This window comes from Ursus americanus, chromosome 14, assembly GCF_024610735.1.
Source record: "Ursus americanus isolate L20-20 chromosome 14, mUrsAme1.1.p, whole genome shotgun sequence".
In the NCBI taxonomy this organism is placed as follows: domain Eukaryota; kingdom Metazoa; phylum Chordata; class Mammalia; order Carnivora; family Ursidae; genus Ursus; species Ursus americanus.
The window spans coordinates 44,843,643-44,868,252 of NC_142140.1; the positions used below are offsets into that span (position 1 = coordinate 44,843,643).

Consider the following 24,610-nt stretch of genomic DNA (forward strand, 5'->3'; position numbering starts at 1 on the left):
ATTCCCACCAGCAGGGGGTGACAATCACTTCCTCCCTCTCCTCATCCACACTTGGGGTTGTCCCATCTGATTAATTTTAGCTCTTCTTTTTTTTTTTTTTTAAGATTTTATTTATTTATGTGACAGAGAGACAGCCAGTGAGAGAGGGAACACAACAGGGGAGTGGGAGAGGAAGAAGCAGGCTCCCAGCGGAGGAGCCTGATGTGGGACTCGATCCCGGAATGCTGGGATCACACCCTGAGCCAAAGGCAGACGCTTAACGACTGTGCTACCCAGGCGCCCCAATTTTAGCTCTTCTAATAGGTGTCTGATGATATCTCATTGTGGTTTTAATGTGCATTTCCATCATTCAAGCATCTTTTCATGTGCCTGCTTACTACTGAGATAGATAGATAGATAGATATAGATAGATAGATAGATAGATAGATGATAGATATATTTTTTTTTCAGTAAAGCGCCTATTCAGATCTTTTAACACTAATTTTAAATTGAGTTTTGGAAGTTTTAAAAAATATATTCTGGATACAAGTCCTCTACCAGATAGACGCTTTGCAAAGACATTTCTCCCAGTGAGTGGCTTGTCTTTTCTTTCTCTTCATAGTGTCTTTCAAAGAGCAGAAGTTTCTCATGTCGATGCAGTCCAATCGCTCAGTCTTTCCTTTTATGGATTATGCTTTTGTTGTATCTAAGAAATCTTTCCCAAATCCTATGTTCTCTCCTCAGAGTTTTTGTAGTATTAGGTTGTATGCTTATCAAATGGCTGTGATCCATTTCGAGTTGATCATTGGAGACCATGCAAGGTGTGGATTGGAGTTCCCCTTTTCTGCTTCTGGCTAACTAGCTGTTCCAGCACCATTTGTTGAAAGAGTTTTCGCTATTGAATTGCCTTCACAGCTTTGTTTCAAATCAGTTGTTCGTACACGTGTGGGTCCCTTTCTGGACTCCCTGCTCTGTTCTGTTGTGCACCTGCCTGTGTTGACATCGGTACTGCACCGTTGGGATTACTGCAGCTTTCGATTAAGTCTGCACATCGATTAAGTAGAATTGATCCTTGGGAGCATTTCTTCTTTTGTGTGCTGTTGGCAGAACTGTCATTAAGCCAGCTCCGTTTGCTGTTCCTTGGGCCCCCCGTGGTCCTGGTTCTAAGTTCTGGGCACAGGCAGGGAGAGGCAGATGCCTCCAGGGGCGCCCTCAACCCCTCTCTCCTTCCCTCCATCCAGAGAGAGTCCACATCTCCACACCCAACAAATACGAGTTCCAGTATGTGCAGCGGCCGCTGTGTCTCACCCGTTTTGATGTGGCCGTGCGAGCCCACAATGATGCCCGAGTGGCCTTGTCTGCTGGGCCCCAGGACACAGCAGGCATGATAGAGATCGTCCTGGGGGGGCACCAGAACACCAGGTCCTGGATCTCCACCAGCAAGATGGGCGACCCTGTGGCCAGCACACACACGGCAAAGATCCTCTCCTGGGATGAATTCAGAACATTCTGGATCAGCTGGCATGGAGGGTTCATTCAGGCACGGCCGGGCTGACTGGGGTGGGCTTGGGAACGTCATGCTCCTGGGCATTTGCTGCCTCCTGCTCTGTGTCCAGCTCTGGCAGGGGGCAGGGAGGGGGGAGGGTAAACACAGGGCATCACCTCAGGCTGCTCATAGTCTGCCTGGAGTCACTTACAGGGGTGTAGGGATTTGGGAGCTGAGGGATGGTGGGAGGTCATGGAGAAGGAAAGTGGATATAAGCAAGTGAAATGGGGGCTGGTGTATTTTAGGTGCCAGGCAAAGGGGACACAGAAAAGGAGCAGCTAACAGAGCTTTCTAGAGGAGGGACATAGCCAAACGGGGTTTTGAAACATGAATAGGAGTTCACCAGGCAAACTGGAGAGTGGAAGGTGTTCCAGGCAGAGGGAGTAGCATGTGCAAAGGCCCAGAGATTCCAGGGAGCCCAATGACTTTGGAAGCTGTAGATGCCACACTTGTGTCTCTGTTGGCCATTGAATGGATGAGGTGACCTTTAGATTCTCTGTCTATGACCCCCCCCCCCATAGCCAGTGTCATTGCTGCCTGAGCACCACTGTGTGCTTCCTTCCAGCATCCAGCAGCTTTGGCCTCTTTTTCCAGGTTGGCCATGGTCCAGAGCCTTCCAATGAGTCTGTCATCATGGCCTGGACTCTCCCCAGACCACCAGAGGTCCGATTCATCGGCTTCTCCACTGGCTGGGGCTCGGTGGGTGAGTTCCGCATCTGGAAGAAGGTGGAGGTGGACGAGAGCTACAGTGAGGCTTTTACCCTGGGAGTCCCACACAGCGCCATCCCTGGGTCTGAGCGGGCAGTGGCCTCTGTCATAGGTGCGTCTGCCTGGTAACCTGGCCGGGGGAGAATGGGGGCAAGGACTCAGGCCAAGGGGCAAGGTGTCCACTCCAGACTCAACTTCACATCAGCCTCTACTGGGGATCTGTTTCTCTGGGGCTTCCAGCCCCATACCCATTCACCCAACAAGCAGCTTCTGGTGCTTTCTCTGTGCCGGGGCAGATCCAGAGATGACCCCAACCCTGTCTTTGAGGTGTTCCCAGTCTGCCCACGGTGGGTCCAGACCCAGCCTGTCCAAGCCCTATGTGAGGCAACCCCCAGGGGCAGGTGGTGAATTCTGGGAGGGAAATGAGTGTGGGGTGATGTGCAAGAAGACAGAAAGTCTGGGTGAAGTCAGCAAGGTGCAGGGTGGAAGGTGGGGTTCCTGGTGAGAGGGGCAGACATCCAGAGCATTTGCTGAGCAGGAGTCAGTGGTTGTGACCAGGGGTCTGAGGGGTGTGGGTTGTCTCCTGTAGCCCAGGTACAGGAGTAGAAAGTGGGGATTGTGTGGTCAACACGGTGTTGGGTGTTGGAAGGGTGGAGATTGGGGAAGAGGCCGGGAGGGGAACACAGACCTGAATGTAGGGGTCTTGGGTCTCTCTGACATCAGAGGACAGAAGCCCTGGGGCCCAGACTGGTTGGTGGTTGTGGCCGGATCAGAAGATGTGGGAGCTTACAATTTCTGAGCCAGGAGATCAAATCAGAGATGGCCGTAGGGGCAAATGGCCTGGGTAGCAGCATAGGGAAGCAAGCAGAAGAGCAGGGATGGAGAGGGGGTTAAGGCCAGGACCTTTGTGCCAGTGCCTTCAGCACAGTGGGATGGAAGGTGGAAAAGAAGCTGGGAAGCCCAGAGGAAGGTGATGAGAATGTAGGCAGGCTCTGCCATGGATGGAGCCTGCAGGAGCAGTGGCAGCCTCTATGGGCAGGAGGAAAAGCCAAGGAAGGAAGGGAGGTATAATCAGGGAACAGCAGGAGTTCTGGAGGGCCCATTAGCGATGTGTGGTATAGAGAAGCCAAGAAGAGGAACGGAGAGTGCTGAAGGGAGGAAAGCACGGGAGAAATCGAAAGGAAAAAAGAACTGAAAAATATACCAACAATGTCATGTGTGTATGGAAACTAAAAAAAAAATCTAAATATTCATGGCTGAAGAGAAAATCACGTTTCCTAATGGAAATTAGAAAAAAATATTTAAAGTGGAACCACAATGGCTGGATTGACCTATCAACACTTGTGGGATGCAACCGAAGTTGTACTTAGAGGAAAATGTATAGCCTTAAAGGCACCTATTTTAAAAGCCACAAAGAAACGAGCATTCAGCATAATGATGAGGTAGAGAAAAAGCACCGAGTTGAGACTAAAGAACACAGAGAGAGATGTGTAGGAGAGTTCCAGCGGGTGGCTGCCAAGGCCAGGGCCCCCGCTGGGCTAAGTGGGCACGGGGTGCAGTCTGGTCCCAAAGGGCAGCAGCGGCAGTCAGAGGGTGGGTGGCCAGTGTCAGGCCATAGGCCGCCCTGGGGAAAGCTGTCCCTAGGACAGCCAGGGGAGCAGTCAAGGCTGGCCTACAGCCGGCGCTCATTTCCTCCCCTCCAGGAGACGTCATGGGGCCAACCCTGAACCACCTCAGCAACCTCCTGAGGCTGCCCTTTGGCTGCGGAGAGCAAAATATGATCCACTTTGCACCCAACATCTTTGTCCTGAAGTATCTGCAGAAAACCCGGCAGCTCAGCCCTGAGGTGGAGCGAGAGACCACGGACTACTTGGTACAAGGTACTGGGGATGCGGGGGCGGGGGGGGTCGCCCCGGGGGGGAGGGCAAGGGGGGAGGCAGCCCACAGGCCCGGCATAGCGGGTGCAGACGAAGGGACCCAAGTGGGTGAAAGAGGCCACTCGGAGTGGCCCCATCTGGTCACTGTCGGCAGGAGTCCTGGGTCTGCCCCTGTTAGGACAGGCTCTGAATGCTGGGAATCAGCTATGGGGAGAGGAACGGCATCTTTTAAAAATGTAGAAATTTTTTTTTTAATGATTTTTTATTATATTATGTTAGTCACCATACAGTACATCCCCGGTTTCCGATGTAAGGCTCGATGATTCATTAGTTGTGTATAACGTGCCCTCCTTACTACCCATCACCGGTCTATCCCATTCCCCCACCCCCTCCCCTCTGAGGCCCTCAGTTTGTTTCTCATAGTCCATAGTCTCTCATGTTTCATTCCCCCTTCTGATAACCCCCCCTTTCTTTATCCCTTTCTTCCCCTACCGATCTTCCTAGTTCTTAAAAATGTAGAAATTTTTTTTTTAATTTTTTTTTTTTAAAGATTTTATTTATTTATTTGACAGAGACAGCCAGCGAGAGAGGGAACACAAGCAGGGGGAGTGGGAGAGGAAGAAGCAGGCTCATAACGGAGGAGCCTGATGTGGGACTCGATCCCAGAACGCTGGGATCACGCCCTGAGCTGAAGGCAGACGCTTAACCGCTGTGCCACCCAGGCGCCCCTAGAAATTTTTTAACAAGAAAAGCAATATAGGGCGCTTGGGTGGCTCAGGTCGAGATCCCAGGGTCCTGGTATCGAGTCCCGCATCGGGCTCCCTGCTCAGCGGGGAGTCTGCTTCTACCTCTGCCTGCAGCTCCCCCTGCTTGTGCTCTCTGTCTGTCAAATAAATAAATCTTTAAAAAAAGAGCAATGTAATAGCATTATAAAAAACATTTAGAAAAGAAAAACAATTCCCTAGAATCCCCCTGTCTGTGTGGGCTCTGAATTTACGCTCTCCAGCAACACAGGTTAGCACGGTCGCTCTTCGTGCCTCGTCATGTGGCGTCCTACAGTGTGTCCCCGCCACACGCCGTGTATGTGCAATTTGTCCCCGGGCTGTGGGCGCCGTGGTCCGTGCGCCTCCACTGCTGCGTGACGGGATCGGGGCAGCGTGTCTGATGACGGGCACTGGAGCAGCTTCACGTTCAGGGCTTTTAGAGCCCTGCTGCCCTGAGGCATCCTGTCCGTGTGCTTGGCGAAAGCATCTGAGTTTCTGTGGGGTGCGTGTCCAGAAGTAAAATCGCTGGGTCTCAGCATGTGTTCATAGTCACTTTCTAGGCTACGCTCTTTGTCCATGGCGTACATTTATGGAATACAACGTCCTAAACTCTTAGACGTGGCGGGGGTATTTCCAGTTTCTTCCCCCTACATAATACAGCATTCACTATCTTCAGAAATAAATTAGCACAGAACAGCCTCAGAAATCACGCAGCACCAAGTATCTTCCATCACCAGGAATCAGATCCTTAGGAAAGGGTACAGCCCCCATGTGGGAGGGTTGGATCTCTGAGTGCCCTGACCCGCCCCCTCTGCATGTCTTGGCCCCATAGGAGGGGCCCCGGGGAGGCTGTAGCCTCACCTCTGTCATAGGCACCTGCTCTGTGTCCTCAGGTAGGACCTGTTCTCTGTTTCTCAGTTTCCTATCTGTGTAGCAAGGGAGTTAAGTCAGTTGATGCCAAGGTCCTGAGGCCTCCGGAGGTGTGCTTCTGGCCTTGGGCTGGAGCTGGAGCAAAGGGGAGGAAGGAGAGGATGTGACCCAGCTGTGAAGCTGGCATTCACAGCGGGCAGGTACGTGCACTTCCACCTGTGCTGCCCCAGCTTGCCCTCCCAGAAACCCCCAAGTGAGGCTCCCGGAAGCAGCCAGCCTGAGACCATGCAGGGGCGAGTGGTGAGGGCTTCTGAGACCCCAGGCTCGCCTGGATTGGATTGGCTGGCCAGGGCACTAGGTCCCAGCCAGAGTGAGAGGAGAGCCCACCGGCATGACCTTGGAAATGTCTGCCTTCAAGAAGGACCAGCGCGTGCCCGGCTCAGAGGAAGTCGGGTCCCTCTTAGATGGGGAAACTGAGGCATGTGAGCGCCTTGATTCCCGAGGTGAGTCTGGAATTCCTGCCTCCTGGCCTGACAAAGTTGCCTGTAGAAGATCTCCAAAAGCAGTCCTGATGATCCAGAACCATCTGTCCTCAACAGGAAAAGGAAAGCACAAGAGCTCATAGTGAATGTGGAAACTCTGGGACGGAAAGGCAAAGGCAGGGGTTGCCGTGGGCCAAAAATCTGGCTTGATAAAGGCTGGCCAGAGACTGCCGGGAGCCCCCAAGAAGCCCACTCGGTCTGTGCCCAGGGACGCCCAGGTCGCTGAACCCGTCTAGGCTCGGGCCTTGAACGCCACCCCGAGTCTAATGACCCCTAGTCATCAATGGCAGCCGGGAGCTCCCTGAACAGCCAGACCCCGTGCCCTTCAGCCCATGGGCGTTTCTGACTCTACAAGCTTCCCGTCAAGCCCCCTTCCCTGGTTTTCTGCCAGGCTTGCTGGTGTTCGTTTCCTGGGGCTGCTGTCACAGCTGTAGGCATGGCCCCGTGGAGTGCACTTCGCAGACAGGGCCTTTCGTTCTCCTGTGTCTGCGTCTCTTCTCTTCTAAGGACACCAGTCATCGGATTTAGGTCCCACCTTATTCCAGGACGATCTTATCGGAGATCCTCAACATCATCACAACTGTAGAGACCCTTCTTCCCCATAAGGTCCCATCTTGAGCTTCCAGGTGGACATGAACTGGGGGGGGGGGTCATGGTCCACCTGGCACAGAACTCCTTCTGCTGCTTTTGCCACCGCTGGGGGCAGAGCACCATCCTTCCAGCGGGTAAGCTGCAAACCTTGGCTCCCTCTGGATCTTTCTTTCCTCCTGCCCTGGCCCAGCTAAGCGGCTCTGCCCATACCGCAGAAACCCTCCCCACCTGTCACCACCACCCAATGCAGGCCCATGGTTGTTGCTTGCCTGGATGGAGCCCACATCCCGGTCTCCCTGCTTCCTCTCCAGACCCTACAGACCATGTCGCCTCGCAGCCCTCCCCAGCTCACCCGGCCCATGCCGCCTGCTGCCCTCACAATAAGGCCAAACACCCAGTGTGGCCCGAGTGGCCGCCTCTCCTCCCTCCCCTGCCCCCTTGCTCTTCTGCTCTGGCTCTTTCCCCACCCCTGGGGACAGAGGGTGCTGCCTCGAAATGGTGCAGGTCCCTGACCTCCCAGGCATGACTGAAGGCCTGTGTGTGACCAGGAGTGAGAGAGGTGATGTCAGGAAAGGAGAGGAACAAAATAGCAGTTTCAGCACACCCGTGGTGTGGAGCCGTTTCAGGGTCTCCAGTGGTGGGTGTGGGGCTCTTCCCAGACTCCAGATGTGGGTGGGGGCCAGTTTCGGCGACCCCGGCTGTGAGTGTTGCATCATGTGGGGGTCGCAGGGACGTTCCCAGGCCCAGTCCCAGCCCAGGACGCTGACCCCTCCGCTTGCTCCGCAGGCTACCAGCGGCAGCTGACCTACAAGCACCAGGACGGCTCCTACAGCGCGTTCGGGGAGCGCGACGCCTCAGGGAGCATGTGGTGAGTCCCCACTCAGGGGGCACGGCCACGGGGCTCGCCCACCCGAAGCGGCAGCCTCCCGTGCTGCACCACGTGGCCAGGACGCTTGGGGCCAGATCCCCAGGGTGACCAGGAGACAGCCATGGTCCCGGCCCCCCGGGGTTCGGAGGGCTGGATGTGGGCAGCTCTGCTGGGCCCTGGGTGCGGCGATGGGTGGGTAGTGGCAGTGACAGTGACTTTTCTCATAGTTACTCTTTCCGCTGTTGTTGCCACGCTGCCCGGAACGGAGCCCTTGCTCTCCAGCCTCTTGGGAGCAGGTCCTCAGTGCTCGGGGCCTCTTCAGAGCCTGCTGGACCCTGAAAGGGAGGGTGGGGGTGGCCCCATGTAGGAGGGGACAGGGGAGGCCGTACCACCGCTGGGAGGTTGAGGATGGGGGAGTGTGTGGGCAGAGCAGCCCGGAGTCTGGTTTCCCTTGCACATGGCTCCCTTTGGCTTTTGGGGAGACCAGGCCGGGGGAGGGCCCAGCGTGGGGCTGCGCGCCCCTGGGACTTGTTCCCTGGGATCCTCAGAGCCCAGCAGTTTGCGTGATTGAGGATTTGCCATATCCACGTTGGGGTTCGCAGAGACTGTGGGGCACCCCAACTCCTGTCCCCAGATGGGGTTGCTCTCCCCGCGCGCCATCCGGGCCGCCCCTGCGGACTCGTGGGTATGAAAACTGCCCTCCCCGTCCTGAAGCGGACACACAGTGTCCACGGCACAGCAGCAGCGCCAGGGCCCGCGGGAGCAGCGACCCAGCTGGCCGAGCTCCGCCGGGTGCCGTGTTGCTCACTTGGCTGCAGCGGACCGACCTGCCCAGGGAGAGGGTGGCAATTCCACACTGCCCAGCCCCCGGGCACCGCACCCCCCATTAGCCCCGCGGCACCGCGCCTGCGCATGCGCACGGTGTCTGGCCCCTCCCTCTGCCTGCGGGGCCGGCTTGGGAGATGGGAGCGGAGCGTGGCCTGGCTGTGCAGGTGCCCCCGAAGGCTGGAGAAAGGATGGGTGTGGGGGTCCGGGAGGGAGAGTGGCCGAGATGAGCAGACTCCTAGGATAGGGGAGGTCCACGCAGCCTGGGGGTTATGGGCTATTTCACATTTTGGCAATTGACCAAACGGCCTTGATTTTCATTCTCGTAATTTTTTTTTTGTGGTAAAGTACACATAACATACAATTTATCATCTTCACCATTTTTAAGTGTCCAGTCCAGTGGCATTCACTATATTCACGCTGTTGTGCAGCTGTCACCCCCATCCGTCCCCAGAACTCTTTAATCTTGTAAATCTGACGCTCTGTGTCTATTACACAAGACTCCCCAGCTCCAGCACCCCCTCCCCCGACCCCTGCACCCCCGTTCTAATTTCTGTCCCTGTGAATTTGGCCACTTCCGGGACCTCACGTGAGTGCGATCATAGCGCCCTTTTCTGCCCGGCTTGCTTCACGGCTCCGGGTGTGCTTGTGGTTCAAGCGTGCTGGAGCGGGGCTCGGAGTTTCTCCTTCTTAAGGCTGAGTAACATCCCAGTGCATGGAGGCACCCCATTTTGTGAATCTCTTCCTCAGTCTAGACACCCGGGTCATCCCATGTTTTAGCTGCTGTGATAGGTGATAGAGCTGCCGTGAACACGGATGTACAAATATCTCTTTGAGACCCAGCTTCCATTTCCCCAGGGGATGTTCCCAAAAGTGGAGTCACCGGATCCCATGGGAGCTCGACCTCTAACTTGGCCAGGAACCGCACAGCCGGGTTTTTACAGCTGCCGCATGGGTTTACAGTCCCGCGACAGCGCACAGGGGTCCCAGGGTCTGCATGTCCTCGCCACACTTGTTGGTTTCTGCCGTTTGGACAGTAGCCACCTGGTGGACGTGGGTGGGGGAGCCACTTGATCTTGAAGAGGGGGGCCTGCTCCTCCACCCTGTTGCTCGTCCCTCTCAGCTCCTTGCTTTCCATTCAGTGGTTTTTCTGCGTTGATTTTTCACCCCCTCATTCATCCCTCGGCGCCACCAACCTCACTCAGGTGCACCACGATGCAGTGGGGACGGAGGCGGGGTGGGCGAGGCACAGGCTGCAAAGCCAAGGTTGGACAGCTATGACACAGAAGTGGGCTGTGAGGAGGTCCTGGGAGTCCAGAGACACCCATCCCAGAGTGGGGGTGCCCAAGAGGCTTCCTCTGGGGAAAGACACGGGGGCGGAGTGTTGAGACACAAGCGGGACCTCATTCTGTGAGGATAGGAAGGACACACGACTTGCCCAGTGCCTGGACGGGGTAACTGAGGCTAGTGGGTTGATGCAATGTTTTCGACTGCAAGCAACAGAAATCTGGCTGAGAGGCAATTCTTTTTTTTTTTTTTTTAAGATTTCATTTATTTATTTGACAGAGATAGAGACAGCCAGCGAGAGAGGGAACACAAGCAGGGGGAGTGGGAGAGGAAGAAGCAGGTTCCCAGCAGAGGAGCCCGATGTGGGGCTCGATCCCAGAACGCCGGGATCACGCCCTGAGCCGAAGGCAGACGCTTAACAACTGAGCCACCCAGGCCCCCCTGAGAGGCAATTCTAAATGTCAATTCACACCGCAGGGCTGGGGAGGCTACAGGGCCGGCCAGTCTGGCAGCCCCGCAATGCATCAGGGCCCCCGGTTCTTTCCTTTGGTCCCTGTGGGCTCTCTCAGCACAGTGCCTACTCCCCTCGTGGTGGCAAAGTTGCAACAGCTTCTCCCAGCCTCACCTCATGTGCCCATTCAAAAGTCATTCCCAGGTCCAGGGACTGAAATGCCCCTAACGGGGTCCAAGCGTCTAAGACACCCTGGGTACAGGGTCCAGAGAAAGACTGGAGATCTCTCTGCAAGGCTGGGGATCCCTCGGGCAGTGGCGGCGGAGGGGCAACAAGGAAGGTCTTCTGCACTGCACGTGGCAGGGGGAGGCAGGGCTGGACCAGCTCACAGGAAGGCCTCGAGTGCCAGGGCGGGAGGGTCCGGGAGGGAGGCTGGCCTCTGTCGTTGGGCCCTGCTGGGTGCCCACCCCCTTCCCTGGAGCGCTCACAGCAGCCCTGCGAGGGCACGGCGGCCCCTCCCATGTCACAGGTGAGGAGGCAGAGACCCGGGGCTGTGCGGGGAGCATGCGCCGTTCCTCAGGGGGCACATGGGCGGGGCCCTCCCCTGCACAACCGCCCCCAGCTCGTGGCCCTCCCAGTCCCCGCCTCGTCCTATTTCAGGCTCACGGCCTTTGTCCTGAAGTCCTTTGCGCAGGCGCGCAGCTTCATCTTCATCGACCCGCAGGAGGTGGCGGCTGCCAAGGGCTGGATCGTCCGGCAGCAGCGGGGGGACGGCTCCTTCCCGGCCGTGGGCAGGATCCTGAACAAGGACATCCAGGTGAGCGGCCCCTCCGCCTCCTTCTGGCACCTTCGCCCTGCCCCGCCTGCTCCCCGCTGCTGTCGGGGCTTGTCCCCTCCGGCTCGGGGTGAGGCTCGGGGGTCTTCTTGCAGGGTGGGGTCCATGGCACAGTCCCGCTGACGGCCTACGTGGTGGCTGCGCTCCTGGAGACGGGCCCGGCCTCGGAGGTGAGCCCGGGGCGGCCGGGGAGCGGCAGGAGGCTTTCCCCTGCAGGCCAGGCTGGCCATCCTCTGGCGGGCCTTATTTCTTCCTTGATGCCCTCCTTCTACTCCTTCTCGTGCTTTTCAGCGGTCCCAGGATGTCCACCTTCTTGTAGCCTGGGCAGGAGATTGCGAAATTCCTGTGATAATTGGGGCGGGGGGTGGGGGGGCTGGGGGAGCTGTATCCTGAGATCTCCCAGGACGATCTGATGCCCCCAGTCCCTGTTTAGGGACTCATCTGGGGCTAGAGCAGGTTCCTGGCCGGTCAGGGAGTCCTATACAAAAACTTGTGAACGTTTTGGGGGGAAGTGTCTAGAACCTTCATTTACAGTTGGTACTGGAGCCAGTCAAGGTTTGGGTGTCCTGGAGGACTCGGGAGCCATTGCTGCTTCTGTGAAACAGGGGTGGGAGTAGCACGTTCCCTGCAGTGAGGGTGTCCATGGTGGATCTCAGCCTTGGGGGTAGGCACCCCACCATTGCTAACAGCTGTGTCCAGCAGTACTGCATCCTCTGATGATGAATTGTGGGTTATCTTGACACTGTGGCTCCACTGGTGCCCACAGGAACACCAATGCTCATTTGCTAACTTCATTAATGCTTCTAACCACTCATTTTTTCCCACTTAACTGGTATTATTGGGCCTCTTCTCTGAATTAAGCTGTCACTGGATATGGACTCAGTTTCTGTGGTCCAGTGGCTCACACTGGGGTTGGGGGAAGTGTGATCAGGGTTGGTGGACTTCCTGGAGGAGGTGACAATGGAGGTGAGGCCTAGAGGGTGAGGTGGGCCTGGGCAAGGGCTCTCAGAAGCCAGCCTGGTGGTGGGGTAGGTGGGACAGAGTGGTCAGGGCTCTGCCTACTCTTCCCAGAACTTCTTTTGAGTTGCTCTGCTGTGCTCAGACCTCATTCAGAAAAAGTTGGCACCAACATAAAGGGGATGGGGTTTTGAAAGCCAGGTCTGCAGGCTTGTGGGAGCTCCATAGGGAGGCAAAATGAGAGTCTGTGAGCCATCCAGCGCTCTCCCTGGGTGCGCCCTGGGAATCTGTGGGTGGGCAGGTGGGTGGGGGAACAGAGCAGCCTCCCAGGGCTCCAGCTCCCCACCCCATCCTGCAGGAGGAGAGGAGCGCCATTGCCAGAGCGAGGCACTTCCTGGAGTCCAACGCGCCCCAGGCCGTGGACCCCTACAGCAGCGCCCTGACCACCTACGCGCTGACCCTGCTCCACAGCCCGGCAGCCCCCACGGCACTGCGAAAGCTCCGCAGCCTGGCCATCACACAGGGTAGGGGACCCCCGCTGCCACCCCTGAGGCCACTGTGGGGCCAGCCCACAGTGCACCCAGTAGACGGCTCATGGACACACGCCGGCACTAAGGAGGCACCTTTGCTCACTCTGGTTTGTTACTCGTTCCATCTCCATGGTGGCTCCATTTGATGAACTGACTTGAGCCCGAGTGTCATTTTTCTCTCTTGTGAAATAGGGGATAGCAACCCCCACCCCAGGGAGGGCCCCTGCCCTCCATCCCTGGGTGAGCCTTGCGAAGCCTTCTCCGTCTTTGGGATGTCAGTCTCCCCATCGAGAAAATGACTATCCACTATATTTGGGGAGCCCCAGTCGAAGAGGCTTAGACTGAGCCCCCTCCTGTCCCACCTCCGGCCCTCATCCCACTCCCCACCTTCCCCAGCAGCTGCTCAGCTTATGATGTCACCTGAGGAATGCTTTCATGGCTAGGAAGAAAAAAAAAAAACTTAAGCAAAATTCTTTAAAACCAGCCACCTGGATGAGAGTGTCTAGGAGCGCCTGCTTCAGATCTTGGGCAGGGAGCGCCGATTTCTCTATGGTCTGAGGCCCTTCTATGCCTCACATGAGCTCAGAATCCTTGGAACCTTTGCAAGTGGCTTCCTCGGTCCTGAGTGGGGTTGGCTGGAGCCCCATCAGGGCCCCATCAGGAGGGAGGCCATTGATGTCTGCCAGGGGTGCGGGAGGGACGGGGTCTGTCACGGAGTTGCAGATCGGAGACAGCCCCAAGGCCCTTCTTCCCCCAACCCTCTGCCCCGGCACCCTCCTCCTCTGGGGTCCACACCGTCCCCCCCCCCCGCCCCCGGTTGTCTCTTCTTGAGACCACCTGCGGTGACCCTCCCCACGGGATGCCAGGCCGCACACTTCACTAGGTCGTGGTCCCTGACCTGTCCTGGTCCTGCAGATGGGGTCACCCACTGGAGCCTGACGGGTTCCCGGGACGCGGACAAGGACGCATTCTCCAGCTTCAGTGATGGGGTCTCTCGGTCAGGTACTGGCCCCCTGCTTTGGGTGCTGGGTGCTGGGTCCCAGCATTGAAAGGCCCCAGCCAGCCTCGTCCGTTGCAGTGGTCTCAGCCGAGGTGGAAATGACGGCCTATGCCCTGCTGACCTACACCCTCGTGGGTGACGTGGCCACCGCCCTGCCCGTGGTGAAGTGGCTGTCCCAGCAGCGGAACGCGCTCGGGGGCTTCTCCTCCACTCAGGTGAGTTGAGCAGGGCCAGAGGAAGGGGCTCAGGTCCCAGCGGGGTCACTGAGGCCCAGGCTCGGGGCTCAGAGCCCACCAGGAAGGCACCACTGGCTTCAAGTCCGAGGGTGGCTCCTTGGGGACATGGAGTCCAGGGGAAGGCTGGGGGGGGGAGGGCGCGGTGGATCCCGACGGACAGACAGACACACTTGGCTCTGGGACTGGGATCCAGCCTCTGCCTCTGCGGAGATGCCTACCCGTTGTCGGGGCCCCCAGGCTGTGGACGTCTGCCCCAGATTCACTCTCCGTTCCAGCCACACGGGTCTCTGGCCTTCAGAGAGGGTACACGCATGGTGCCCCTGGTTTGGACCAGACCTCCCGGGGTAGGGGCAGGGAGGCTGCTGGTGACCCGTCCCTGGGGCTGACAGCACCTCCTCGTCTATGCCCAGGACACTTGCGTGGCTCTGCAGGCCTTGGCAGAGTATGCCATCTTGTCCTACGCTGGCAGCGTCAACCTCACCGTCTCCCTGGCTTCGACCAACTTGGACTACCAGGAGACCTTCGAGCTGCACAGGGCGAACCAGAAGCTTCTGCAGACAGCGGCGGTGTGTCTTCCCGGACCAGGGGTTGGGGGCCCCTCCCCGCTGCCCGCCTGCCCACCCTTGTGTGTCTGCGGAGGGCGTCACGGTGTCCTCTCTCTTTCAGATCCCCAGCCTCCCCACGGGGCTGTTCGTGAGTGCCAAGGGCGAAGGCTGCTGCCTGATGCAGGTGAGGCGGCAGGGACATCAGGTGTTCCCTGGGGCACCTGGAACCTGGGGGCGCCCAGAGGGGCGGGCTGGGGGCTCCAGGCTCAACGGTGGGCCAGGCTGAGTGGGGCGGATGTGTGTGGCTGAGAGACACCCTGGGGCAGACTGTCCCCCGTAATGCAGCCCAGTGTGCCCAAGGCAGGTGGCCGTGCCTCCTCTCGGGTGTGGGGGGCCCCCCAAGAAAATCCATTTGGCCCTCAATCCGGTGGTCTCTGACCATAAACAAATGCCCCACCCCCACCCCCTGGAGTTGGCCCAGGGCCTCATGTTTATTGTCCCTGCGGCGGCCTGGACCAGGATGCCCCACCTGGGTGCCCTCCCTCAGCCCCTGGACCAGGATGCCTCAGCCTCGCCCTCCCTGTAGCCCCTTGGTCACCAGGCCCGGGGATTTAGCTGCACTCTGGGCTGGAGCCGGCCAGGCTTGTGCGCTGTGGCTAGTGATCAGTGGGCAGGTCTGCCTGGAGACCCTGGAAGCCTCAGCTTCCCCATCTCTAAAATGGGAGCCCAGACAACACAGTGGATAGGTGGGAGAGGCCTGGAGGCTGTGGGACCTGGGCTTCACATGTGTGAAAAGAGGATGATGGTCGGACTTACGCTCACTTAGGCCATTGCAGGACTAAATGAAGTAACAATAGTCCCCACGTCTGTCGCTGATGCCACTTCTGTCATCATTCCAGCCATGCCGCTGCCTCTCCCCTCCCCCCACCCCGGGTTCCCTAAGCCTCAGTCCTCCCAACCCCCAGATTGATGTCACCTACCACGTGCCAGACCCGGTGGCCAAACCAGCCTTCCAGCTGTTCGTGAGCCTCCAGGAGCCCGAGGCTAAGCCGCGGCGGACCCCCGCTCCCGCCTCCGCCGCTGATGACGACGACCCAGCGGCCGACCAGCATCACCAGGAGTACCAGGTGACCCTGGAGGTGTGCACCAGGTAAGGCCACCTCCCCGCTGGCTGGCACCCCTGTCTGGGCCTCCGAGGGGGGCCGTATCAGAGGAGCACGGCCTCCTGGGACCAGGGTGCCGAGCAGGTGCTCAGTCTGAGCCTGTGGACTGCGAGGCTGTCAGCTGGAATGCCCGGGGCCCTCCTCGGGCCCCCGCTACATTTCCCGCTGCCGTGGCTGGACCAGCCCTGGCAGTTCCCACTGTGGTTGCAAGATACCGCAGCAACAACCGTCGGGGAGCTTTGAGGGACAAGGTTCGTTACCGGGCAGGCCCAGGGCCACACTGCGAGGTCACAGGTGGAGAGAAGGTCTGGACCCGGGTGGGGCTTTGCCTTTTACTGGGGCAGGGGTGGGGGCCTAGGTTTTCGCCAGTCCCCTCTTACGGGCAAATTTAAAAAGATAAGTGCAGGAATGAGGGAGCAGGAAGGGGAAAGCGGGTCCGCTCTCTCTTGGTGACCCGGGGTTTTCTCAAAGGGGAACTTCCTGTGTGGGGGCGCCTGACCCTCGTCTAGCTTTTTATCTGCAGCTGCGTCACGCAGCTGGCAGTAGGCTGATCCAAGATGGGTATCTTTCAAATGGAAGCTTTTGCAACCAAATGCTTACTGTCAGGCACTTAGACTGCCGATGGTTTTTGAAATGAAGAGGGCAATGGAAGCTTCCAGATGGATGCAGCAGACCCCAGTGACAGGTGAGGCAGGTGGCCCAGGTGGGGACAGCCGTTTGTGGCCCCTGCCGGATACACCAGACCCAGGCCTCCAGGTTCCCTGACGGTGATCCTGGGACCAGGCCACAGAGGGTCCTTGGGGGGGGGGGGGCACAGGCAGCTGCCCTCGTAGGATGCTCGTTGCCATGGTGACGGTTTGGGAGCCCAAAGGTGGATGGCTGTCATGGCATCCAAAGCCCACTGGAGCTGCCTACACCGCCCTCCTCCGCCATGACCCTCCACCTGCCGTCAACTGGGGTCGGGGGAGCAGGAAGCAGCCAGGCTGGCCCCAACTCTGGCCCCATCAGGCCTGCTGGGGAGATCATTGTTCGTCTCTCAGATGTGTCAGAAAGAACCACTGCCATCCAGATATGGGTGTGCTCAGGCCGCACCCCCACAGGAAGCCTCCCCAGGGGCTGTGGCCACCATGGCCCTTGGGCCCCCAGTCTGCAGGTCCCTCCTTGTCACCAGCACCCGGCACTGGGAGGGCCTGGCATGGAGCAGGCCCCAGAGGCCAATTACGCACACCCCATGTCACAGGAGGGGACATGGATGGCTGGCCCTGGGGAGTGAGTGGGGATCCCTAGTCACCGGGGCTCACCCCACGGAGCTGCTTCCTATGCTGGGGACATAGCTTGGGGTTCGGGGCAAGCACGACCCAGAGTCAGTAGACCTGGATCGGGGCCAGAACCCTCAGCAAAGCCCTCTCCTATGGTCTTAGGGTATCAGCTGTGAAATGGGCTGACCAATGGCCTGGCCAGCTGTGTTTGTACAGGTGGGCCACCCAGCCAAGCCCAGGGTGGGCTCCCCCAGGACTTCAGCCACGGGGATTGTGGGTGTCAGAGGGGGCCGTGAATTCTGCCATGGGGCTTGAGCTCGAGGGCCTATCTCTCCTCTCATTGGAAGGTGGCTGCATGCAGGGTCCTCCAATATGGCTGTCCTGGAGGTGCCCCTGCTCTCGGGCTTCCGGGTGGACATCGAGAGCCTGGAGCAGGTGAGGGGGCGCCGGCAGGCAGGAGCCAGGTGGGGTCTCTAGCTGACCGCCCTGTCCAGGTTGCAACTTCCTAGCCCTTCATAATTTTTTTCCCCCTTTCTGGGCATAGTTGGTGCTTTGGGGCTGGTCGCCTGTTGAGGGGCAGGTGGGAAGGGGTGGGAGCCAGGTGATGGAGAAGGGATTTAGCAAATACGGATGTGCTGTGGGGAGAACGTGGGGTGCCATAGGGTACCCTCAGCCCTGGTTCTCCAGAAACCTGCCACTGCCCTCAAATTCAAAAGAGACCAGTCTCACGTCCCCTTTTGTGTGTAGGAGGCACAAAAGGGGGGTGCTGTCTTGCCCAAGGCCGGAGGAGGTCTGCAGTGTGGGGAGGACAGAGAAGGAAAGGCAGGCCAGTCCTGGGGGTGGGGTGATCAGGGAGGCTGGGCAGAGCGCCAGGGTAAGGAGAAGGGCCCGCACAGAGGCCTTGGGTTTATGTATCAAAAACTGTGACGTCCCAGGCTGGATGGTGGCTGAATGTTGCAGTTGAGGTAAAAGCTGGTGGCAGGGCTCAGCTGGGCACCTCGGGTGCCACAGGGAGGCCTAGCCTAGGGCTGGGGCTGGATCGAGGGATGCTGCAGGAAGGGAAAGGGAGGGAAGGCGGGAGCTCAGGGTAGGGGTAACCAGACTCACATACCCTCTCCCGGGTGCTGGGTGGGCTGGCAGGGTCTGGGTCGCCCTGACCGCCATCCCCTGGCCCTGGCCCTGGCCCAGGCCCATGGGGACTTGCTGGGTGACCATAGGCAAGCCGCCAGCCTCTGGGGCCTTGGTCCACCTCCCACTGACCAGTAGAGGCCCCACAGAGACAGGGGAGGAAGCAAGCGCTGGGGACGTTGGGGCTGGGTGGACCTTGACTTCTGGCTTCCTCGCCAGCTGCTCTTTGACAAGCATTTCACACTGAAGAGGTACGAGGTGGCTGGACGCAGAGTCCTCTTCTACTTCGATGAGGTACTGTCACTGGGGTGGGGGTGGGGGCGGGGGCGGGGGCGGGGGTGGAGGCTTCCGCAGCACCCATGTGGGTGAGGGCAGAGCTGTCAGGGCCCAGGGCAGTTCCTGCAACCATCTCATATCATGAAAAAGAAATAGGGACAGTCAGTCCAGGCAGAGCTGACGCAGCTGGTGGCTTTGTGCCCTGGCCAGCTCACTCGGGTGGGAAAAGTCTGGAGGGGATGGAATAGTATTCAGGCATAAAAAGGAACGTAGTGCTGATGCGTGTAGATGAACTGAAAACGTGCGCAATGAAAGAAGCCAGACACAAAGGGCTTCATGGTGCGTAATCCCCTGTATATGAAATGCCCAGAACAGGTAAATCTGTAGAGACACACAGCAGATTAGAGGGTGCCAGGGTTTGGGGGTGGGGGGGGTGGTGGGGGAATGGGGAGTGAAAGACCAGCAGAGATGTTTTTCCAGGTAGGACGGAAGGACCCACGGAGCGGAGTGGCATCAGGTTTCTGTGTTTCACACCTCCTGGGTACCCTGAAATCGGCCAGTTCTGGGCCCATACTTTGAGGCATAGCAGAGCATAGGGGCTGTAGCTCATCCCTGAACCCAGGGGCCCCCACCAGGCCTAAACCCGTCTGATAACCCCGCAGATCCCCAGCCGGTGCCTGACCTGCGTGCGGTTCCGGGCGCTGCGTGAACATGTCGTGGGCAGGACGTCCGCGCTGCCCATCTCTGTGTACGATTACTACGAGCCTGGTAGGCCTGCGCCCACCCGCACCCCCAGCTCAATTCCTCACCTTGTCACCCCATCGCTTGGTCACTCTTCCCCTGCTTCGTCCCGCAGCCTTTGAAGCCTCGCGCTTCTACAACGTCAGTGCCCGAAGTCCGCTTGCCCAAGAGCTGTGCTCCGGGCCTGCGTGCAACGAGGTGGAGCGCGCCCCGGCTCAGGGCCCCGGTGAGTGCGCGGACCACTGCCTCCCCTACCACCAGCACCCCGACCGTCCTCTCGAACTCAGATCAGAGCGGGGAAGCAGGGTCTCCAGGCAGAGGAGGACAGCTTAGTAAAAGCAGGAGGACGGCGCTCCGTCAAGGGTGCACACTTTGGGGGCAGGGCCGAGCGGGGGTGTGGGCGGGCTGTGGGCAGGGGCGGGGCCGAGGAGGGTGGGGCCGGGAGGTGGGAAGGGGCGGGCCGAGGGGGGCTGTAGGCGGGCAGTGGGAAGGGGAGGGGCCGAGCAGGCTGTGGGCGGGCAGTGGGAAGGGGCGGGGCTGAGAGGGCTGTGGGCGGGCAGTGAGGAGGGGCGGGGCCGAGCGGGGTGCACATGAGATTGGGGAGCGCTTAGGGCGATTGCTGTGGGAGGGCCCGAGAGCAGAACCAGTGGTTCCCCTTCCTCCACGAACCAGAGGTGTAGGAACTGCAGGACCCTGGCCATGAGCTCAGAGAGTGGCCGCGGCAAAGGTCTTGGGCGGGCCTGGGGTGCCTCCAGGGCCCTTTTCTTTATTTTTTAAACATTTTGAAATAGGTTTAGATTGCTTTGTTGATAACTTTTATTTGTTTTCGTAAATAGTGGGCAAATACTTGCATGGCATTCCACCAGGTCAGGGCTCAGGGACTCCCAGTAACTGTCGCGCCCCAGTCCCCACCCTGTGGAAGGTCGTCCCAGCCACCAGGGACTTTCCCCCCACTCCAGGCCTGGTGGGAAGCGCCGGCCAGTTTGGGGGTGGGGTCCCGAAGACCTTTCCGACGTCGCTTCGCCCCCAGGCTGGTCGCTGGGCGAGCGGGGTCCTGCGGCAGCCCCAGAGGAGGGGGCGAAGATTACGCGCTGTGGCTGCGCCCGTGACTGTAGCGCCGGCGGGGACCCTCTGTGCGGCTCCAATGGAGTCGTCTACACAAGCGCCTGCCACCTGCAGGAGGCTGCCTGTCTAGGCCGGGCGAGACTGGAACCTGCGCCCCCTAGCCACTGTGCCCTCGGTGAGGACCCACCTTGGGTCTGGCCTCCGGGACCTCAGCTCCCCATGGACATAGTGCATCGCCCTATCTTCTCCATCGGCCCTATCACCTCCTCCCCTTCACTTCCTCCTCCTCTTCCCCATCACCGGCTCCCTCCTGTCTAGCATCACTTCCTCCTCTTCCTCTTCTCCTCTCTCCTTTCCCCCACCCCTCTGCCCTGATTCTCACAGCCCTTGATTCCCTGTCTCTCCCTGACCCTCCCAGCTTCCCCCCAGCTGTGGCTCCTGCAACGCTCCTCCAGTCTCTTTTCCTTAGGCTTTGTATCCTCCCCCATATCTGGTTCTGTCTGGGTTTCTGCGGCTTCTCAATCCTGCTGAGTCTCTCCCCACCCCCACCCCAAGTTTCTGCCTTTCTGCATCTACCCGTCTCTGAGCTCTGTGTCCCCTTCCCCCATCCTTGTGACCTCCCACCTCCTGTCTGTTGCTCTGGGACATATTATCTCCTTTTCATGGTCTCTCTGAGCTGTCTGCTGTCTAGATCCTCCCCCTCCGGTGCCCTCCTGCCGACCTCGGCCCCCCTTCCTTCCAGAGCAGCTGACACCGGCCTCTGCCTCCTACAGCTACGACTATGACCCAGCTCCCCCAGACGCTGGGCACCTGGCAGCCGGCCACGGCCATGAGGTGATGGACTTGGAGGGGGAGGCAGAGGACAGGTAAGAGCTAAGCACGCCCCCCAAATCCCTGCCCCTACTTGCCCTGGACCTGACAGGGAGTGGGAGTGCCCAGTAGACAGGCCAGCCTGCAGGTTTCCAGGAACAAGGTGGGAGATCCATTCTTTCTTCTGCCCACAGTCTGTCCAACACACATCAGAGAACAGCCTGTACGAGCAGGGTGAGGCTGAGCCCTCCCAAGGATGCAACCCCAGGAGGCTTTAAAGAAAGACATTATTCATGGTGCTTGTTAAGATGGCAAGGAAGACTATTCAAGGGAGGGGACTGGAGATAGGTAGCAGGGTCCTGCAGTGGGGTCTTGAGGTGGAGATGAAGACAGGACCCAGCTCTGAATACTACAAGAAAAAATGGGGGTTTATAGCCAGGGCCAGGAGGGCCAGGGGACTGAGAATCACTGACCGGAAACATGAGGGATGAAGGAGGGATTCTGGCCAAAACCACCTAACAGCATCCCCGCTAAAGGCAGGCCAGGGTCTCAGACAGCGTCCCAGGGCTGGTGGTGGAACACGATTAAATATTAGATGTCGAGGGTGATGAGGTATGGAGCTGGGATTCGGGCATGAACTGACGTAGCAGGGTTCCTGCTATAACCGGACAGTGCGGAGATGAACACCAAAGTCCCAAAGTGGAGACATAGTCGAAAAGAGGAGCCTGAGCGGAGTTTGATCAGAGAATCTTTGTCACCCCAGGGGAAGGAGAAGGAAATGGGTGGGAGACAGAGAGCCCAGTGGATGAGGCTGAGAAGGGGTTGCAGGGCAGACTTCCTGGAGGAGGCGAATCTTGTGGGTCTAATTACAGCAAACTCAAGAGGTTGAAGCAACAGGCTGACTTTATCAGCTCAGGCTGGTGCCAGGCACTGTCAGGCCTCAGGCTGTGTCTGCCCGCGCCCCGCCTGCCTTGGCAGGTTCTCCCGCTCACACGTCAGTTTCAACGGCAGGTTTTCAGCCTCACTCAGCAAACCCAGCGGGACTGCTTTTCCACCAGTACCCACCGGAGTCCCGACAGTTCAGGGCTGCGTCATCCCACACCAGGCACTGGGGCTCGGTCCATGTGCAATCAAGATAGTTATTGGTCGAGCCGGGCTTATGGCTTTTGTTTCAATATTTGTTCAAAATGTCCTCCATGTGCCTCCTTTTGCATTTATGGAATATTTTTTTAGCATTCCACTGTGATTCAGCTCCGGGGATGACAATATACGTCCTGAAACTTTGAAGCTTACTTGTTCATTTCTCCCTACTGTCACAACTGAGGCTGCAGTTTTCCCCCTCGGGTAGCTTTGTGTCATCACCACCATAGGCAAGACACACGACAGCCCTTTTATAGCCACGCCCCCCACCCCTCCCAGGAGTCTGTCATTCCGGGAATGCTGTGTAAACCGAATGCTCTGGAAATTGGCTTTTCTCACTTCGCGGAGTTCCCTTGCCGTCCACCCACATTGTTGTCCGGTGGGGGTGGGCAGGGTCCTGAGGGTCCTCTGCAGGGGTGGGGGGGGGGATGCACCTGCCCCAATGGGCAGAGGCAGCCAGGCTGAGCCACGACATGCAGGTGGGTTCAGCAAAGGGCATGCCTTCCCCCCCGCCCCCGAAAGCCTGGCAGCCCACCTTGTCTTTCTCTTTTTCTCTCTTCAGTCAGAGTGGCTTCTCTTCCTAACGCTCGGAGCTGCGAGCTGCGTCCTGTCCCTGTCGGCCCCGCCGGAAGGGGGCCACTAATGGGAGAGCTCCCTTGACTCTCTGGTGGGCGGGCGGACCCCGCCCCAGGTGACCCCAGCCTCCAAATGAACCTGAGACAGAACGCAGACACCTGCCTTGATGGAGGATGGGCTCCTCCCAGGCCTCCGTCAGCAGGAGGGTCAGCCTCGATCCCGCCACCTCCCCAGCTGCACCTGGGGCCGGAGCAGGCCAGAGCAGCACCCCCTCCAGGAGAGGGGACGCTCCTGGGAAGGATCCTGGCCAAAGGCCTCTGCCGGAGGAGACATGATGACATTTAGCCAAATCAGGGACATAGATAGCATCCATGCCCTCATCACCAACTTCGAAGTGAAACAGGCTGCCTTTCTCCAAAATACACAGCTCAGGCCCCCTTTGGGGCACCTGAGCTGCCGAGCCCCTGGACCTAGACCTCGAATTGTCCCATAACTGCCACAGTCCCCACACACCCCCATCTTGTCTCACCCCAGGGGTCCCCGAATGTTTGGTCCTGCTGTGGGCTCTGGGAGATGCCCCTTCAGCTTCCTGCCTCTAGGACTAGGCTGATTCCCACCTCGGGGCCTCACCCCCTGAACCCCCAATCTCCTGGCACCCCACAAAGGGACTGCCCTCTCCCAGCTTCCTGGTGGGGGAGCCCCAGCTCCGCAACCAGACCTGCCTTCCTTGGGGGACCCTCCCAGCTGTGGTCACATTCCTCTTTGGGAACCGCAGGGGATGCCTGTTTCTGGTCCCTCCCGGGCATGGCCTGTCTTCTCCCCTGTGCGTGCGGTGGTATTTATTGCAGCCAGTGCTGCTTGTCTCTGACCTCCAGCAGGGACAGCACAGAGACCCTGAGGGTGCTGCCCAGCCAGTGGGTCCCCCGGCCACTTGCTGAGCCCCTCACCCCCACCAGCCTACAAGGGACAGTTCCTGGGCCCTGGGCCTGCTCCCTGGGGAGGCTGCTCCTAAAATAAAAGCTCATTTCCAGAGTCACAGGCAGGCTTTGGCTTGGGGCAGGGGGTGGCAGCGCTGAGGGCTGGAGCCCCAGCTCCCATCAGGCTCCCCAGCATCTCTTCCCTAGTCTCCAGCTCAGCCTTTCAGAGCGGGTGGGGAGGAGCGTTTCGAACACCTGCACCTCAGCCTAATCGTAGACTCCCGCGCATCTGTAAGAAATTCTACCGGTACAGAGAGGTCCCGGGTACCATTCACCCAGCCTTCCCCTGCGGTAACAACTTGGAAAACTGTATCATCAACCAGGCTATTGACGGGTACACTTCGCTGATCTTACACTTCCCCAGGCTCATGGGCGCACATGTGTGTTCTGGGGCTGCCTGCCCACTGGGTCATTTTTCCCTAGACCAAACACATATGAGGCCCTGATGGGAAGCCCAGGAATGGCCCCCACTCCCCTCTGTCTTGGGGGAGCCCGCTTACTCCCACAGTTGATGTCTCCGTGGCTCCGGACACAGTGCCCCATGCTGCTTTCCGGGGTGGGGGCACTGACTGCCCTTCCCCATGTGGTACCCCCCCACTTCATTCAGAACGGCTCAGACCCAGGGTAAACAGCTGGGGGTGGGGGTCGCAGGGCTGCAGTCCTCTTCCCCAGGCCCACCTGTCCACCCTCCACTTGCCCATCCGCCTGGTCCTGTGGTGGCGCGGGACGTTAACAAGAAGGATCAGACGTTGGGGAAGGGAACAAGTGCTGTCCTGCCACCAGGGTGACAGTAGGTGACAGTCCTATGGGTCCTAATGACAGGCCGCACCAGGCTTTGGGAAGCAGAATGAGAGCCTCCATTTTTCAGGAGATGCCCCAAACCCCGGAGCCCATCCCAGAGCTAGACCCTGGGCTTTGGGGTAGGAGGACTCCTTCCGCCTGGGCCTCCTCCTGAGAGGGGTCCTGCTGCCAGTCCAGGGCAGCATCAGCCTTGCCTCCACCCCACCTTGGACGTGAAAGTGCTGGCTGGGCCTGGGAATAGGCATTTAACCCCATCTTCCTTT

General features: G+C 58.9%; 1 protein-coding gene across 4 annotated transcripts in view; it reads left to right on the plus strand.

The window, feature by feature from the left end:
* Nucleotides 1-23,769, plus strand: part of CPAMD8 (C3 and PZP like alpha-2-macroglobulin domain containing 8) — a 74,136-nt gene extending 50,367 nt beyond the window's left edge. The window contains exons 24-42 of one of the 4 annotated variants that reach the window (XR_015726699.1): nucleotides 1,221-1,519; nucleotides 2,120-2,345; nucleotides 3,937-4,113; nucleotides 7,664-7,745; nucleotides 10,969-11,125; nucleotides 11,239-11,313; nucleotides 12,459-12,624; nucleotides 13,546-13,632; nucleotides 13,709-13,845; nucleotides 14,277-14,432; nucleotides 14,533-14,595; nucleotides 15,377-15,561; nucleotides 17,181-17,268; nucleotides 18,181-18,255; nucleotides 18,900-19,005; nucleotides 19,094-19,204; nucleotides 20,009-20,218; nucleotides 20,791-20,909; nucleotides 22,556-23,769. Coding sequence is in view for 3 of the 4 variants with exons in the window: in XM_045778708.2 (XP_045634664.2) it covers nucleotides 1,221-1,519; nucleotides 2,120-2,345; nucleotides 3,937-4,113; nucleotides 7,664-7,745; nucleotides 10,969-11,125; nucleotides 11,239-11,313; nucleotides 12,459-12,624; nucleotides 13,546-13,632; nucleotides 13,709-13,845; nucleotides 14,277-14,432; nucleotides 14,533-14,595; nucleotides 15,377-15,561; nucleotides 17,181-17,268; nucleotides 18,181-18,255; nucleotides 18,900-19,005; nucleotides 19,094-19,204; nucleotides 20,009-20,218; nucleotides 20,786-20,909; nucleotides 22,556-22,577 (2,546 nt within the window). In the remaining variant the exon portion in view is untranslated. Of the gene's footprint in view, nucleotides 1-1,220; nucleotides 1,520-2,119; nucleotides 2,346-3,936; nucleotides 4,114-7,663; nucleotides 7,746-10,968; nucleotides 11,126-11,238; nucleotides 11,314-12,458; nucleotides 12,625-13,545; nucleotides 13,633-13,708; nucleotides 13,846-14,276; nucleotides 14,433-14,532; nucleotides 14,596-15,376; nucleotides 15,562-17,180; nucleotides 17,269-18,180; nucleotides 18,256-18,899; nucleotides 19,006-19,093; nucleotides 19,205-20,008; nucleotides 20,219-20,785; nucleotides 20,910-22,555 lie in introns of all 4 variants that reach the window. The other 3 variants (XM_045778708.2, XM_087867184.1, XM_087867183.1) reach the window with 3 other exon arrangements.
* The last annotated feature ends 841 nt before the right edge of the window (nucleotides 23,770-24,610 follow it).